We start from the raw sequence: 17,497 nt of genomic DNA on the forward strand, positions 1-17,497 counted from the left end.
CAAACCTAACCCAGATTCGGAGGCAGCCTGCCGGCTCTAAAGAGACTGCGTTCAGACAAGCAGGAGTTTTCCCCGCCCTTCGTTTCAGATTCAGGGGGTTTTAAGGAGAAAGGCCTGCCCGCCACCAAGCGCGCCTCCGCTGCTGAATCCCCCACCTCCCGCGCGCTCTTGCGCGCTCCCGTCAAGCTCGCTTTTCTCTGGCTCGGAGCCAAAGGCATCCCGCTTGGGTTGCATCAGACGAGACGCTCCTGCTTCTGCTGCTGCTGCTTGCTGCCGCCGCTGCGTCCCTTGCTAGACCAGCCTTTCGGCTCAGGATTTGCGCTCCCTCTTCAGGTGACCGATCGTGCCTGCTGGGGCAAGCGAGCGGCCGGTCCTCGGAGCTGCTCTCCCGCAAAATGCTTTCCAAAAGCAACCACTTGCTTAGGAAATTCTCGACCACAGCCAGGGTGAGTAGGAAGGTGGGGACGTGGACAGGGGCTTCGGTCTGAAGGACAGAAAAGAAGGGTGCTGTCCACTCCTCTTCCTCCCTCGCCTCCCTCCCCTCCTCTCTGCCCTTTGCTACCTACCCGGCTGGAGGGCGGGCAGATGTTTCTCAAAATTGGGTTTCTGGGACAGACGCGCGTCAGGATTTGAGGCAGAATTTTGGTTCGCCAGAGAGGTTGGAAAGAAGAAAGGATGGGAGGTGAGGCAGGGGAACTGTTGTAATGTGAACAGACAGTGTTTTGTTTGGCTTCTTGCTGTTGTTTTAACAAAGAAGAAATTCAGCACAATTTGGATGCTGTTGTTCTTCCAAAGGCTTGCCCAAAAGTTTCTGCTTATGTGGGATACTGTCAGTCTGAAAAAAATAGCTCAGGGTCATGACTGTGTAGGATAATCCATCCATGGGATAAATGGCATTACATTGGGCTCCCTGGGAAAGATGGGATGGTTGGATTTTTTCCTCTGTGTGTGTGTGTGTCTGTGTGTCTATGTATGCACACTTGCACGTGCATGCAGCAAGTAGTAATCCATTCCTTTCAGACTGATACATGTGTCATAATTCCTGAAATGTTCAGAAGAATTCCTGCTTTAGACCTGGAGATGTTGCATTTCATATCCAACTAGTCATTTTGTGTTGACCTTAAACTATTTCTCACATTGTATGCCACCATTCTTCTTCAGATTGCACAGCGTCCTTCACATCAGCCTTGTGTGGTAGGCTCGCATGAAAGAGATCAGTTCAAATATCAGCCAACTACGTTTCATAGTTAAATCTTCCTTTCTAATACCGTAATTCCCCACCTTCTGCAATTTGAGGCCCTAGAAAGCACTCGGGACTGAAAATCTGCAAATTCCACACTATCCTGACCCCTTCTGATTGGGAATTATGAATCTGTTTCCAAAATGGGAAAGGTTATACAATATTTTACTATTTTTTTAACAGGTTGTACAGTTAACTGTTATGGAATAACTATTTTACTTTAGCATGTTAAAACATTTTATTTGGAGCCTGAGCATTTTCCAAGGTTTTTTTTTTTTTTTTGCAAGAAAACACTTTAATCCAAATGTTTTAAAAATTGTATGTGCATGAGAGATGAAATTCTACCAGCACTATTTCTTCTGGAGACATAGCCATACAGTATGTTATTGTCACAGAAAATTCAATTGTACTAAACAGGACTAATACCCTAAATGTACTTCTGCAGGATTTGCACTGAAAGTCCCTTTAATCCTTTTCTTACTAGATTGCTTCAAATTCTGTGTGCAAATTCACAAACTCAACCAATTATCTTTTGCTTTATTGGAGGTGGGGTTGCATATGTGCTTGACAACACATATGTTTAGTGAATTGCCAACCTCCTAAATAAAAATAAAAATCCACATTAAGGAACAAATGTAGTAAGAAGGCTTCATATGAGCTCCCTGGATTGCATCAGCAATGTTAACTATGAGAATGAATGACTGATGACAGCAAGTTGCCTCTGGATAGACTTTACGAGCTTTACAGCTGGAAGCAGAACAGCCAGTAGACGTGGAAGTGATCACATGTCTTATGCTTTAACCACATAAAGATTCTTGCAAGCAGCCATATATTGCAGCCAAAATTATGTGTGTTTAGCTATGCACTGGAAATCCACTTCCAAGAATCACAGAATAAACGCTTGAGCTAAAGTCTTAAGACTTCTGTCTAAAAGAAAAAGTCTTAGTTTGCTTTTTTCCCCCCCTCTTGTGGATTGCCTTACTGACAGCAAAGAAATTAAATATGGCCCACATCCAGATCCATTTAGATTCCTGACTAGATGCCTTGCCATTTCTTTATATATTCATTTATGTACGCATGCAGTGGAATAAAGGGCTTTCGGGTTTGGTTTGTACACAGTAGTTTTGTTATATTGATTTTATTTTCATAGACAAAACACCCTCTTTGATTGTATTCCCATAGTGTGCTAGGCCAGTGATTGTTTTAATTATAAATTGATTATTTCTTAAATTTATTTATTTATATTTTTATCATTTTATGTAGTGTATATTGGAGGTAGTGACCCTTTGAGAGCTAAATGCAATTAAATTTCATTTTAATGTATGCCAGTGTACATTTAAAATGACAAAGTTATTCTAAGTCTATAGTTTCTTGAAAAACTATCACTGCCATGTTCATATGAATAGCATATAAAGATATAAACCATGATTTGCAAGTCCCAAACCAGAGGTCTCCAAACTTGGCAACTTTAAGATTTGTGGACTTTAACTCCCAGAATTCTCCAACTAGCATAGCTGGCTGAGGAATTCTAGGAGTTGAAGTCCACAAGTCTTAAAGTTGGCAAGTTTGGGGATTCCTGTCCCAAACGGAAAAAAAAACCCTATTTTCTCTTTCTCCGAATGAACGAATGGTCATTGGCCAGAAATAAATCCACAAAGCAAAAACAGGAGGTCTTGGTTGAATCTGTACCTCCCCACAACTCTGGCACTAAGATGAGTCATCCTTTAAGGACATACCTGTTGCCTTTCCCTCATCCTTGGCCCAAGGCTAAGTTGAACTAGGTTTCTTTTTTGACCCAATGTGGACATTGTGCCTTTCATCGTCTTCATCCTTCCTGCATGCACAATCTGCAGATGTGCTGCTAAGGTAATTGGCTGAGATCTGTCCAGTTCCTATTGGCTACTTTGGACTGTGGTATTGTTGTCATGTGGATCTGACAGGCAGGTTCTTGGTGCAACTTGTCTAGTAGACATGGGTAGAAGTTATTTCAAGGCAGGAAGATCACTAAGGCAATAAAGCAAATGACAAACGCCATCGCTTGAGCACAGTGGTTTTCAAACTTGGTAGTTTTAAGATGTGTGGACTTCATCTCCCAGAATTCAGGCTTAGGAATTCTTTGAATTGAAATCCACATATCCTAAAAGTTGATAAGTTTGAAAAACACTACTCTAGCATTTGTTTGGACTTGCTTCCTCTCCAGCTCAGATTAAGTGGGGGAAATCATTGGTGGTGTAGAAATTCACTAACAGTTGCCCTTTAATTTAGTCCACACTGAACTATTAGGATAGTTATCAGCCTCATTAAAATTCATAAAGCAAAAGAAATGTTGCTTTATTAGTGGCTGTGAAGAAGAGAAGCATAATGAAATCAGCGTCAGGAGAAGCAAACACAAGCTACCCCACAAGGTAAGAGCTCATTTATGATTAGGGACCTGAGTTCCAGCTTTGTTGTTGTTTATTTTTTTATTTTTTTTATTTGGTTTGTCAACTGCTTACAAGATAATAGGTATAAGTAAAAACATAGTTATGAATACATGGATACATATAAGAAAAATAAAAGAAACAATAGGCAGGGTTAAGGCATTTGTTAAAGGATTTGTTGATAATTGCATAGATAATGCATTATAATTGCACTTGTCAGAAATGATATAGGGTCTCCAGTTTGATCAGGGGGTTGGACTAGATCCAGGGTCTCCAACCTTGGCAACTTTGAGCCTGGCAGACTTCAACAGCTTGCTGGCTGGTGAATTCTGGGAGTTGAAGTCCGCCAGGCTTAAAGTTGCCAAGGTTGGAGGTCCCTGGACTAGATGACCTATAAGGTCCCTTCTAACTCTGTTATTCTGTAACTGGAACAGAATGATTATATTTTAACCGAATTTGTTTTGCTTTTGAACATAGGACTACTATCAAAATAAACTAAAGCTAGCTTTAATAGGCCAGAGTCTGTTTGGACAAGAAGTCTACAAGCATTTGCAAAAAGAAGGTCACAAAGTAGTTGGAGTATTCACAGTCCCAGACAAAAATGGAAAAGCGGATCCTTTGGGTAAGTGGATAATCTTTAATGGCTACTGTATGGACCAGGCAGCATTTGAATGCAGAATCAATTGTACTTTTCTTATGTTCTACTTCATGTTCTGACCTCAACCATGCCTGAACCCATGTGGCTTAGATATCCGAGAGTAAAAGCCACTTGTTCTGACCCAGCTCCCCAAACATGACAAACCCTCTGAAGTTAATTCAAAGATGCCTTTATTAGGAGAACCAGCAACCCCAGCAACAAATTAATGTCTCACTGCAGGCTAACAGGTCTTTCCGGCGGGGAGATAAATAGTTGTCTGCTACAGCTATACATTTCCATCCCCTGCCTTTTATCCCCAGAGCTATGAGGGGGGGTTTCGCTAGCAGAGGTGGCTCTTCAGTCCCAAGGATCGGCCCATGGATTTCCACTGCTCTCCTCTCCTCTGCCTTCTGCGCAGCTGCACATCAGGCACTGGACCCCCGCTGTTCCTCCTCTTCCTCATCAGCCACCTCCAGACCTTGGGGCTGTTGACTCTCCATCTGAGAGCTGATGGATGGCCCACGCTCCACCTCTGTCTCTTTCTCTCTGCCAGCTCCATTCCTTCTTCCCCCTCGGGGCTCTCAGGTTGCCTTGATGCTGACCCTGACTCCCACACCTCCTCCTCTGATTTGGCTGTTAGAGGGGCCGGCGGCCAACAGGCCACAACACCACTGTGGTAGTAAAGTAAGATGGCAAGAGTGCAGGCTTTCATGGCTATAGGGCTACTGTGATATCTGAATGGGTTCTTGATGTGTTCCTACATACGTTATTTGCATCTATTTAATTAGTTGAGAATTTATTGCTGCAGAAGTTAAGGCGCAAAGCTACAAGTAGGGAGACTGTGAATTCTAGGCACAAAGCCTCTGGGTAACCTTGGACCAGTCATTCACTCTCAGCCCAAAAAAGGAGGTACAAGTAGTCCTTGCCTTACAACTTGTTTGTTTAGCAACCATTCAGTGTAACATGGGGATGCTGCAAGTATGAAAAACAATCATAAGTTACTGTTTTCAGTGCTGTTGTCACTTCCAATGGTCACTAAATGAACTGTTGTAAATCAAGGACTATCTGTCCATCCTCTTATTCTGATCATTGCATTTAGGCTTACAGAAATAAAGTCTCAGGTGCAACCATCAGAGAAATGTAGATGCCCACTATGTAGAAGCCATCTGCAAGTAACCATCTGTATTTATGCATTGCATTATTATTATTGTTTTTAGTCAATTTCCTTATAACTACATTTGAAAATTAAGAAGCAAAACTTCTATATGGCAGCTGTCTAGATTTCTGCAGCTTAGATCAGGTTCAGATGTTTATAAACATTCTAGACCTAAATCATTAATTAACAATGTTTTTTTTTTTTTAAAGTGACTTATAACTGGTCCTTGCAGTTACAACCATTGCAGCATCCCCACTGCCATGTGATCAAAATGTGTGCGCTTGGCAACCGGCATGTATTTACGATGATTGTAGCATCCCAGAGTCCTGTGATTGCACATTTGGGACCTTCCCAGCTGGGTTTTGTCAAGAAAAGTCAGAGGAGGAAAGCTGTATTTACTTAATGACCACATTATACCCTTTGTCATCCCCCTGTTAGAATCTGACTCTGAGGGAAAGGAGGAACAGCCGACAGGGACTGAGGTTGCGGAGGAAACTGGGGAAGGGCACAGGCCAGCTGGGCATTCAGAGGAAGACCCAGGCCCACCCCCTCTTCATCCTAGGGCACACAGGGAGGAGCGGATAAGGGAGACACGTGAATGGTGTGGTCTATAGGGGAGGAAAAGGCCTTGATCCCCTTCATGGGCTGCAGCTGGGAGGACTGTTTAAAAGGATAAACTGCACATGGGCCAGTGCTGGAAGCAAAGCTTGAAAATATTTCTAGTGTGTCAGTTCTTATCTGAGTTCTGGAATCTTTCCCAGTGTGTGTATTTTGATAACTGTGGACATCTTCAAGCCCTTATCCTGCCTTGTCTCATTAATTCTTCAGTGTGGTTTGTGTTGTTGTTTTTTCTATTTATAATTTATATGTATTTTGGGTTTGAATGGAAGTTCTTCCTTTTTGAAACTGTTTGTGGGGGAGTTTTTTCTCCAGTCAATGATAATTGGACCTTTAAAGTCAAGTTGAAGGAATTAAAGGGACTTCACCGGTTTTTGTGACTTTGTTGCTTTTGTATCCCACCCTGGGTCATCACACCCTTAAACAGAAGTGATTCACTTAATATAACCATGGAAAAAAGTTGTAAAATCGGGTATGACTCACTAAGCAACCACCTTGTTCAGCAGTAGAAATGTTGGTCCCCAACTGTGGTTGTAAGTTAAGTAATGGCAAACCTCTTCTGAAAAACCTTGCCAAAAAAGCTGCAGAAATTTGTTCAGGCAATCGTCTGGAGTCAACACACAAAACACACATAGACACACACACAAATTCATTAATTGGCTATAACACATATTTTTATGACAGTCATTTAAGCTCCATGCTGAGTTCTATATTTTAGTTCTGAAATCAAGAAAAATACTGACAAGCTTTTTGTTTTCCAGCCTCAGCTGCCGAAAGGGATGGAACTCCAGTGTTCAAATTCCCAAGGTGGAGAGTTAAAGGCAAACCTATCCAGGAAGTTCTTGAAGCCTATAACTCAGTCGGAGCAGAATTGAATGTCCTTCCATTCTGCACACAGTTCATTCCAATGGAGGTTATCAACAGTCCAAAGTATGGCTCTATTATTTACCATCCCTCAATCCTTCCTCGCCACCGAGGAGCATCTGCAATCAATTGGTAAGTAGGCTTAATTATAATTTGTCTGACAGATGGAAGGTTAGAGAGAGCCAGAGTCTGAGATGTCCACAGTCTGCATTACCTAACAGTAGGGTCAATGTTGTGGCTTAGGTGGAAATAGCAATAGCACTTAGACTTACATACCGCTTCATAGTCCTTTGCAGTGGTTTACAGAGTCAGCATCTTGCCCCCAACAATCTGGATCCTCATTTTACCAACCTCAGAAGGATGGAAGGCTGAGTCAACCCTGAGTCTGTGAGAATCGAACTGCCAAATTGCAGGTAGCCAGCAGGCAGCAGAATAGCATGCAGTACTGCATTCTAACCACTACGCCACCACAGCTCTTATAATTGTGCTCAACTTCAGTAAAATTTCCTGACAAAGGTTTTCCCGTGTAAGACTCCTGCCTTGTTAGTGGACTTGTATAAGGAAGAAGTTCTCCAGGTTTCATCTTTCATTTGTAACTTTTCTACTTTCCATCTGTTAAACAAAAGATATGACAGTTGATCTTTCTAGGAAAATTCATTGTTTTTTTCCAAGTAATATATGTACAAAGGTAGTAAGGAATAAACACTGCAGTAGTTTCAGATGGATCATTTAATATAAGAATGAAAAAAAAATCAATTGTTCAAATGATTCAAGTTCTTTGCCAAGTTTTCAAAGCTAATACATTTCTTTTATAGAGGTAAAAATTCACTAAGTCAAGTTCATCTCACAGTGGCTGTATTTGGTGGCACAGTGGTTAGAATGCAGTACTGCAGGCTACTTCTGCTGACTGCCGGTTGACTGCAATTTGGCAGTTTAAATCTCACCAGGCTCATGGTTGCCTCAGCCTTCCATCTTTCCGAGGTTGGTAAAATGTTGAGGATTGTTGGGGGCAATATACCGACTCTGTAAACTGCTTAGAGTGGGCTGTAAAGCACTGTGAAGCGGTATATAAGTCTAAGTACGGTTGCTATTGCTATTCATGTGGTTTTATTTGGCAAATTTATGGGCTTGTCTTGAATTGCCTTCTTTTAGGTTTGACTGTTCTGTCTAGTCTATAGTCCTGGAATTAAGCAGTAAGCCAGACCCTGCTTAACCTCTGAAATCAGGCAAAATGACCAGTAATGAAGAAAGTGACATTTTTAAATTGTCATGTTTTACTTATTTTCAGGACTTTAATTCAAGGAGATAAAAAGGCTGGATTTTCAGTTTTTTGGGCAGATGAAGGTTTGGACACAGGACCAATTCTTCTGCAGAGGGAATGTGATGTTGGTCCAAATGAAACTGTTGATGACCTGTATAATCGGTTTCTTTTCCCAGAGGGAATCAAAGCTATGGTGAGACATCTTGACTAATCATAAATAGCTAAAAAGTTTCACAGTACTAAGCTGTGGAGAAAAGCAGCTCAGGAAGAGAGAGCTTATTTAAACAATCTCTCTGCTGTGTGAAGAGGGCAAAAAAGACAAAAAAGGATAATGTGCTAATTGACTGTAATGGTGAACATATGACTGAGAGAGAGAGATACTACAAAGATTGTAAATGCAGCCATTGCCTGCAAAATTAGTTTTTTTCATCTCTATCATAACTGCAAATAGTCATTGTCAAATAATTATGAAACTTGTGCACATCTGGAAGTCATTTAGTTGGGGAAGACTGCACCAGAAGCCTCAGCTCTAGGTCTGGAACTAAAATAATTATTTAATCCTAGAAAATATATTGGCTAAACTGACAACTGAATATGAGATTTCTTAGGGTCCATTTATAGAAATAAGGCCATTAATCTTGGAGTACCACTCTACCCTGTTCTTATGACATTGGAGCCTTTCAACAGCTGTTCTGCCTCTAAACCAATTAATAGAAAAAAACAAAGTCCAGTTGCTTTTTGAAAAAGCACTTTTGGGACAGCCATGACCTGGATGACTGAGAATCTCCACAGACATCTAGATTAAACGAGCATCTGTATGGCACATTAAAAGAGGAAAGAGTGTTTGGCAAGGACTGGAATGTGAATAAAGTTTCTCTCCCTTTCCAGCAACCCCATGTGTGGGGAGCTATGTTCAGAGCTAGTGTTTCTAAGGCAAGGAATGTTGAATATGTCAATAAATAACTACCACTAACACCGTATATAAGAAGTGCAAAACAACGTTTCCAATAAGCTGCCGCAAGAGAAAGCATAGTTGATTTTAAACTTGGAGGATGTAAGAATTCTGTTAGGGGTAGTTGACTGTTTATAGAGGCTTCTTTCTTAATACAGAATAAAGATTATTTGTTAACCATACCATGTGGTAGTCCTTGACTTATGACCTCAATTGAGCTCGAAATGTCTGTTGCTAAGTGAGACATTTGTTAAATGAGTTTTGCCCCATTTTACAACCTTTTTTGCCACAGTTAAGTGAATCATGGCAGTTGTTGAGTTAATAACATGTTTCTTAAGTGAATCTGGCTTCCGCATTGGCATTGCTTGTCAGAAGGTCACAAAAGATGATCACATGACCCCGTGACGCTGCAACCGTCATAAGCATGAATCGGTTGTCAAAGGTCTGAATTTTGATCTCATGTCCATGGGGATGCTGCAACGGTTGTAAATGTGAAGAATGGTCATGAGTCACTTTTTTCAATGATGTTGTAACTTTGAATGGTCACTAAATGAACTGTTGTAAGTCGATGATTATCTGTAGTGAAGCTGCAGTCAGGATTAAGCCAGTTAAAGAGAAGGAGTCTGACAATGCTTGTGGTTGGATATGCAGCCACTGTGGCAGTGGTTGGCTAACCTTTTTGGCTCCTGTGCCAAAAATTGTGTGTTCACTGGCGCTCGTGCGCTCGTGTGCCAACACCCAGAAGGCAATGTCTACCTGTCCTGCACTTCACAGCTGATTTTTGGTTGGTTTGCAGGATGAATAGGCCCATTTCGTCACTTCTGGTACTAACAGGAAGTGACGAAACGGGCCTATTCGGCCTGCAGAAGCTTTTTTCAAGCCTCTGGAAGGCCAAAAAAGGCCTCAAACCAGCTGAAAATCAGCTGTGAGGCATGCACATGCGCAGTGAGGTAAGTTTGCCTGCGGCTCAAATGCCAGCACAAATGGCTCTGCGTGCCACCTGTGGCACATGTGCCATAGGTTCGCCATCACAGCTCTATGGCCAGCCATATCCCAGTGTGGCATATTTCCAATAATTCTACAAGATTCAAGAGCTCATCTAATCCCAGCACTGCTTCTGACCCGTTAAATAGTTAACAAAATGTTTCCTTTCCTAGATCAATCAAAGCTGCTTTTTTGTTGTTGCTGTTTAGATAGAAGCTGTGCAGCTAATTGCTGATGGCCAAGCTCCTCGAATACCTCAGCCTGAAGAAGGTGCTACCTATGAAGGCATCCAGAAGAAAGAAAATGCCAAGGTATTGTGAGCAATAGAACATTGTTCTTTAAAAGCCGGGCATCTCGTGAAGAAGGAATGGGATACAACCTGCTGGCTGGTTTAATGCTTTGCACTGAGTTTCCTTTACTGAACAAGCCATGATTGGCAGAATATGCTTATCTGCAATGTTTGGTTTTGTACAGCATTCCAAGCCCCCAAACAAATCACATGTTGGCTTACTGGGATCTGGGTTTTTTTTCTTCTTCTTCTAACAGACTAACATGGTTAACCCTCTAAAGCCGGGGTGTCAAATTCACAATGATATAGTGTCACGTGACATATTGCAACTTTTTTCCTCTTTGCTAAACTGGGGTGGGCGTGGCCAGCATGTGACACAAGTTTGTCACCAAGATTGGATGACTGAGACTCTCCATAGGCAGGCAAAGAAAATGTTTTTTTTTTTCATTCATATTTTTGAGTGAATTCCAAGAAAATGCCATAATGCTTTAACGTATTATTAGAAGCGTGGTGAACCTGCTTGGCATTTCCAATGTAGGATCAATTTCTATAAAATAGCATATCTTTCCTATAACAAGGATCAGCCACACAACCAATATAGAGATTCATTTTAAACATTCTCCATATGAATTTTTAAAATGTAATTTTTAAAACTGCATAACAGTAATAATGTAAACATTATGGTACATTTGCTTTGAGTGATCACATTTTAATAAAGGAACTACTAATTTACATCTTGCCTGAATCAATGTACTTATCATTCATTAGCATCCAATTTTCTGTGTATTAAAAAATGAAATTCTGCATTTGTTTCTGCCTGCAGTTTTTCTGTTGTATATATTTTGGGTGCACATTGCAGGGAGTTTTTTTTTATAATAATGCTATAGGAAACTTTCCATATTATATTCTTTTGATTTGTAGATAACACTTCCACATGTAAATCATTCATAAGCAATCTTGGGTGAAGAAATACAGGCCCTTGTGGATATAAAGTATTACTGCAGTTCACAGTATAAAAATTAAATTGGCAAAAGTTCAGTATTTCAGTTGAATATAAATAGTGATTGATGTTACTAGTTTGGTGAAATCAACCAACTTTAAATGATGATGTTTTGAAAGGAAATTGTTTTAAACAAATTATAAGATGCATTAATACCTAATGTAATGTTTAATAATTTATTGTAATGGTAATAACATATTAAATTCATATGCTGCCGAACTCCCGGTGATAAACCAGGATTTGTCTTTCAGACAACCATAGAAATGATCATTGTGAGGGGGAGGGAAGGGGGGAGGAGGTTGTTCTGTCTTGTTTTGTTTGTATTCGGAAAGCCACACACACACACACCACACACACACACACACACACACACACACATGAAGAGATCAACTTTGCCTCTTGGTTTCCTAGATTTCTTGGGATCAACCGGCTTTATCTTTGCATAACTGGATCAGAGGACATGATAAAGTACCTGGAGCCTGGGCAGAAATCAATGGCCAGGTAAAACATTACAAATTATAAACTTGCTTTATCTACCTTAGTGATAATGTAAAGATCATGGGTCTTTTGTGTATATTAAATAATGATAAGAAATCCATAGTCTTACTACTCTTATTGTTATTGTTAGTAGTATTGTTTGTTAGATACATGCTGAATTTCTTCAGGAGCAACAGCCCTTTGCTTTAGTGAAAGACAGTGACTCAAGGTCATTTTCCTGACGATGAGCTTCTGATCAGATTTCATTGCACAGACTCAAAAAGAAATCGATAGAAAATGAGGAATAATTTGATAATATAACAAGATAAATTTTGGTAGTCCATAGCGTGACTTTTCTTTGGAATCAAACTATATTCTATAGGACTTTCATATATTCTATAGGAATTTCAGTTATAACTTTTGTTCAGTAACAGTTTAAAGTAATCTTTCCGGTCCAATTGGAAAGAAAGAATAAATATTTTACTTCTATCAAATCCTTTCACTTGCAGAAAGCTATTTATGGCTCCTACTTTTTGCTAAACCATACATAATAAAGATTATCTTCGTTATAGATGGTTACTTTCTATGGCTCATCCATTCTTGATGGCTTAACACCTTCAGGTGAAGAACTGGAAATAAAAGGTGCTGCAAAACCTGGTCTGGTAACTGACAAAGGTCTGGTTCTCTTTGGCAATGATGGAAAGACGGTAAGCTTTGAAAGATACAGTGCTATTGAACTGAAATTAAAGACCCAAACTAACTAACTAAAGATTTTCGTATAGAATGTTTCTGTACATGTTTTGTATGAGCCTTTTGGATAGGGCCAAAGCCAGGAGACTTAAGTTCATGACAAGAAATTATGCTGAAGGTTTTAAAATGGGTCAGCAGCCCCCATTTTCCCCACTCTGCTGACTGACTTTTCTATGTTATTTCTTCTACAGCTGCTAGTAAAGAATCTTCAGTTGGAAGATGGAAAAATGATCCCAGCATCGAAATACTTCTCCACCAATGAGGTAGCCACAATAGAACTTACTGAAGAAGAGAAAAAGATGGCAGATGATATTAAGGTAAAGTTTGGAAGGAGAAAAATACAAGAAAGTGAAACTTACTTTACAACTGATTTATTATAATTTATTTTAAGCCTGCAGAGTGGGGCTACATTCATCGCTTTATGTTAAGTATCACATATTAAAATATGTTCCATTTTTGGCTTTGGATTGGGGCTATGTGTGAACATTCCTCTGGCAGGACTGACTCTTAATTGTGTCAAATTATTTATATTTGTATAGTTGTATAATATAAATATTATTATATATACTATTATTTATTAAGCCATCCAGAGTCATCTTGCAGGGGACATGGGTGGCATAAAAATTTAATAAAAATAAATATTGTTTGCTTTTAATTCTTGTGAATAGTATAGATTTGTATGCAGGTTGGGAACCATACAGACTGGATTATAAGAAAGTAAATGTTTTAAAATACAATGAACCATAAAGCTAGTTAGGCACATATTTTAAGGAAATGGTCTTCCAAAGAGAAGGTGACATCATAGAACAGCCTGATTAATAACTAATGATTTTCCACCTGAGGGGAACTTTCTTAGGATAACATATTCTCTCAGGTTTTTAATCTTTGTACAATATGTAGAAAAAACTTCGCTTTCCAAATAAATCAATTTGTTAGGAATTTGCAGCATCTGAGATTTTATCCTCCCCAAATGCCTTGAAGTCTGCAGGAGCGTAGATGTACTACCTTTCTCCTACACTTGTAAGGCAGCATGTGTTCTTTTCCTGGGATTGTGTTGCAGGAAAAGATGCAGCTGTCTTAAGATGCAGTTGGAGATGGATATTATTACATCATGTCTTCTTGTGCCATATCTGTCATTGGATGTTCACGATCATGTTGGCGATCCTATTTTTTATCAACAGCCGCACAAAAAAGTGCTGCTGAGTTTTGTCCAAACCAGTCCCTTAGATTTTGAAGCCATGATGTTCTTCTTTTGCCTGGACCTCATTTGCCTTCAATCTTTCCTTGGAGGATTAAGTGAAGTATGCCGTATTTTTCTGGGTGTCACATCACATGTCCAAAATATTCTAACTTTCACTTTTTATGGTTTTGATGATTTCCCTTGGCTTTCTCAGGCGGCTTATCACCTTCTCATTTCTGATTTTGTCAACCCAACTTGTACAACCCACTTGTAAATTTCAAATACTTCTAGTCTCTTCAAGTGGCTTTCTGTCAGAGACCTTACTCTCCACTCTGTAGAGCAGGATAGAAAAGATGTAGCATCTGACAAGCCTGATTTTCAATCTTAGGCTTATGTCTTGACTACATCATATCTGGGAGATCAAATCTATACCCTAGTATAGATAGATACTAGTTCAACTCTAGTATCTATAATAAATATATCCTAATTGGATTAAAAAAAACTAATCGGGGACAATTGCAAGCACCACATCTTTTGATAGTATATTTCACACTTACTTGTGCTGTCTGGAGAAAAATGTTATTTTCTCCATACAAAATAAGTTCAGGACTACTTTTCAATTTTATTTATTTGTTCAGACATCACGTCCTTGGCCCAGCATATAGTTATGAATAAAAGCCTTCCCATTTTTCATTTTCATGCTCCTCCAGCTTCATGGTGAGGAGTGTAGGTACCATAATGTAAAATAGAGAGATTAAGACTCTTTGATGCTCATCTTAAGGTCATGTACCTTATGAGTAGCTTGGGTTATTTGTGTCATTGTCTCAGGATATTTCCATCTTTTGCAGTCTATTTGGAAGGGAATTTTGAGCAACATGGCTGAAATTGAAGACACCACTGATTTCTTTAAAGCTGGAGCAACATCGATGGATGTGGTGAGGTAATTCACTGTTCTCTAAGACAGGGGTCCCCAACCACCGGTCCGCGGACCGGTACCGGTCCGCGGAACAACTCCTACCGGGTCGCTGGTTTCTGGCGCCGCCATCTTTTTGATGAAAAAGTGCTTCCGGTGAGGTCACCGGAAGCACTTTTTCATCAAAAAGATGGCGGCGCCCAGCTGATGCCGGTACCGGGCGCGGCGCCCAGCTGATGCCGGTACCGGGCCGTGGCATAAAAAAGGTTGGGGATCACTGCTCTAAGACATTGAAGAGTATTATGAGCATTTCATAGAACAAAATTTACTTTTAATATTACAAGTAGTCCACAACTCTTCTTTTAGTGTCTGTTCAAATTTACAACAGGACTGAAAAAAGTAACCTATGTCCATTTTTCACTCTTATGAGCGTGGCAGCATCACCATGATCCTGAATTAAAAATTCAGATGCTTGGTCACCGACTCATATTTACGATGGTTGCAGAGTCCTGGAGTCATGCAATCAGCTTGTCTGACCTTCTGAAAAGCAAAGTTAATGGGGAAGCCAGATTCACTGTTACTAACTTAACAAGGACAGTGATACACTTAACAACTGTTACAAGAAAAGTTGTAAAATGGGGCAAAACTCACCTAAGAAACATCTCACTTAGCAACATAAATTTTGGACTCGATTATGGTCGTAAGTCGAGGACTACCTGTATATCTTGTGGAAGAGAGATGGCGATATCTTGGCAACAGTGTACTACAGTGGCCAATACGTTTCATCTGAGTAAAATGAATCAGAGGACTTGGGGAGACAGTAATTCCTATACAGGTAGTCCTTGACTTACAACAGTTCATTTAGTGACCATTCAAAGTTACAACAGCACTGAAAAAAGGTGACTTATGACTGCTTTTCACAGTTACAACTTCCAGGATCATGTGATCAAAATTCAGATGCTTGACAACTAGTTATGATCATTGCTGTGTCTCACTTCTTGTAACCCACTGACAAGCAAAGTCAATGGGGAAGCCAGATTCACTTAACAACCATGATACTAACTTAACGTCTGCATTGATTCACTTACCAACTGTGGCAAGAAAGGTTGTAAAATGGGGCAAAACTCACTCAACAAATTCTCACTTAACAACATAAATTTTGGGCTTAATTGTGGTCAAAAGTGAGGACTACCTGTATTGCCTGTTTGCCAGGGCCTGTTGTATTCCCAGTAAGCAATTTTATTACTCAGAACAAGCAGAATTGTTTGTTAATTCTGATTAATCTGTTCATGTTGTTTATTTTAAACAGTAATGTTCCAAAATGCCAATTGAAAGACAAAGGTTGTGGAGAAAAAGGGGAAGGGGTGGGAAAACTTTGGTATATATTACCATCCCATTAAGTTTTAACTTGTTAGTTTTCTACCAGATCAAAGTTTTCTATCAGATCAATGTTAGACAATTGTCTGTTAAAGATCCTTTAATATGGATGGTTGCATGGAGCAGAATTAGTCCCTTTAGCTTCATAATTCTTTGACTTTATCCATTTTTCAATGTCTTTATATATTAAGGGTGATTGAAGAGATCAAGCAAAAATGTGCTGGACTTGAACTTCAGAATGAAGATATCTACATGGCCCCCAAATTTGGTGATTTTGTTCAAATGGTTGTCAGAAAATACAGAGGAGAAGACAAGGAAGAATTAGAGATCGATTATGTGAGCTGGTTTCTAAAATGTTATAGTTATATATGTATGGCAGCAGATTAGTAATAAGTACTGAACACTCTAAATAATTCCATCATAAGCAAAATCATAGTACTTTCTTGTTATATAGTGTACATATCTGTTCAGTGGTTGAAATGTATCAAGCCAGCAGATATTTGTGTGTGAGTGCATATGTATGTGCATGCACATAACTTTGAGGCAGTTTGACCCTTGGTGACTCCCTGGTGAAGGCCTTGTAGCTTTCTTAGTAAGGTTTCAGAAATGATTTGCCACTGTCTGCTTCTTAGGGCTGAGAGAGAGTGGCTGGCTCAAGGTCACCCAACTGGCGTTACACCTAAGGCAGGACTAGAACTTGTAGTCTCCTGGTTTCTAGCTTGATGCTTTAATCACTACAACTTGGCTTTTTGATATTTTCATGCAGTTATAGAAAATTAGTATTTATTATTTGCCTTGTGATGGAATCTGAAGATTGCATTCAATACAACTACTTGGGATATAATCAGTTGGAGAACATATGTTTGTTACACATGATGTTTTCTGCAGGAAAACATTGTTTATATGATACATTGCTAAACCAAATTGTTTGTTTGGGCCCTAGGTTTCAAAATATATTAACCATATGACTGTAAAGATGCCATATCAATGTTTCATCAATGGGAGATTTGTAAATGCTGAAGGTGGAAACACTTATGATTCTATAAATCCAACAGATGGATCAGTGAGTAAACCTCGATGCATTAATGCTCCCCCCCCCAAGAATTATTCATATTTGTAGCAATCATAACGTTGTTGGTGGGTTTATCAGCGTGTCATTTTTAGCTTCTTTATTATTATTTTTCAAAAGCGCATAAGTGCACAATCGTGCCTACCGCCCCTGTCCTATTGTCCCCAATTATTAGTTCCTATTTCTTATATTTAAACTTACGGTTATTCTTATTTTATATTGTAAGCATTTGACTAAATAAATAAATAAATAAAAATAAAAATAAAAAGCAGAATATGAGCAGCAAATGTTGCTTTAAAATACCTGCATT

General features: G+C 39.5%; 1 protein-coding gene across 1 annotated transcript in view; it reads left to right on the plus strand.

The window, feature by feature from the left end:
- Positions 1 to 85: 85 nt before the first annotated feature.
- Positions 86 to 17,497, plus strand: part of ALDH1L2 (aldehyde dehydrogenase 1 family member L2) — a 33,223-nt gene continuing 15,811 nt past the window's right edge. Inside the window, exons 1-11 of the mRNA XM_026694993.2 lie at positions 86 to 446; positions 4,138 to 4,282; positions 6,833 to 7,067; positions 8,224 to 8,389; positions 10,342 to 10,443; positions 11,833 to 11,922; positions 12,471 to 12,605; positions 12,840 to 12,965; positions 14,677 to 14,768; positions 16,310 to 16,454; positions 17,062 to 17,181. Of these exons, the coding sequence (XP_026550778.2) occupies positions 396 to 446; positions 4,138 to 4,282; positions 6,833 to 7,067; positions 8,224 to 8,389; positions 10,342 to 10,443; positions 11,833 to 11,922; positions 12,471 to 12,605; positions 12,840 to 12,965; positions 14,677 to 14,768; positions 16,310 to 16,454; positions 17,062 to 17,181 (1,407 nt within the window). The 5' untranslated portion in view covers positions 86 to 395. The remainder of the gene's footprint in view (positions 447 to 4,137; positions 4,283 to 6,832; positions 7,068 to 8,223; positions 8,390 to 10,341; positions 10,444 to 11,832; positions 11,923 to 12,470; positions 12,606 to 12,839; positions 12,966 to 14,676; positions 14,769 to 16,309; positions 16,455 to 17,061; positions 17,182 to 17,497) is intronic.

This window comes from Notechis scutatus, chromosome 6, assembly GCF_049901735.1.
Source record: "Notechis scutatus isolate UNSWTSFEM ecotype Mainland chromosome 6, rNotScu1.2, whole genome shotgun sequence".
Classification (NCBI taxonomy): Eukaryota; Metazoa; Chordata; class Lepidosauria; order Squamata; family Elapidae; genus Notechis; species Notechis scutatus.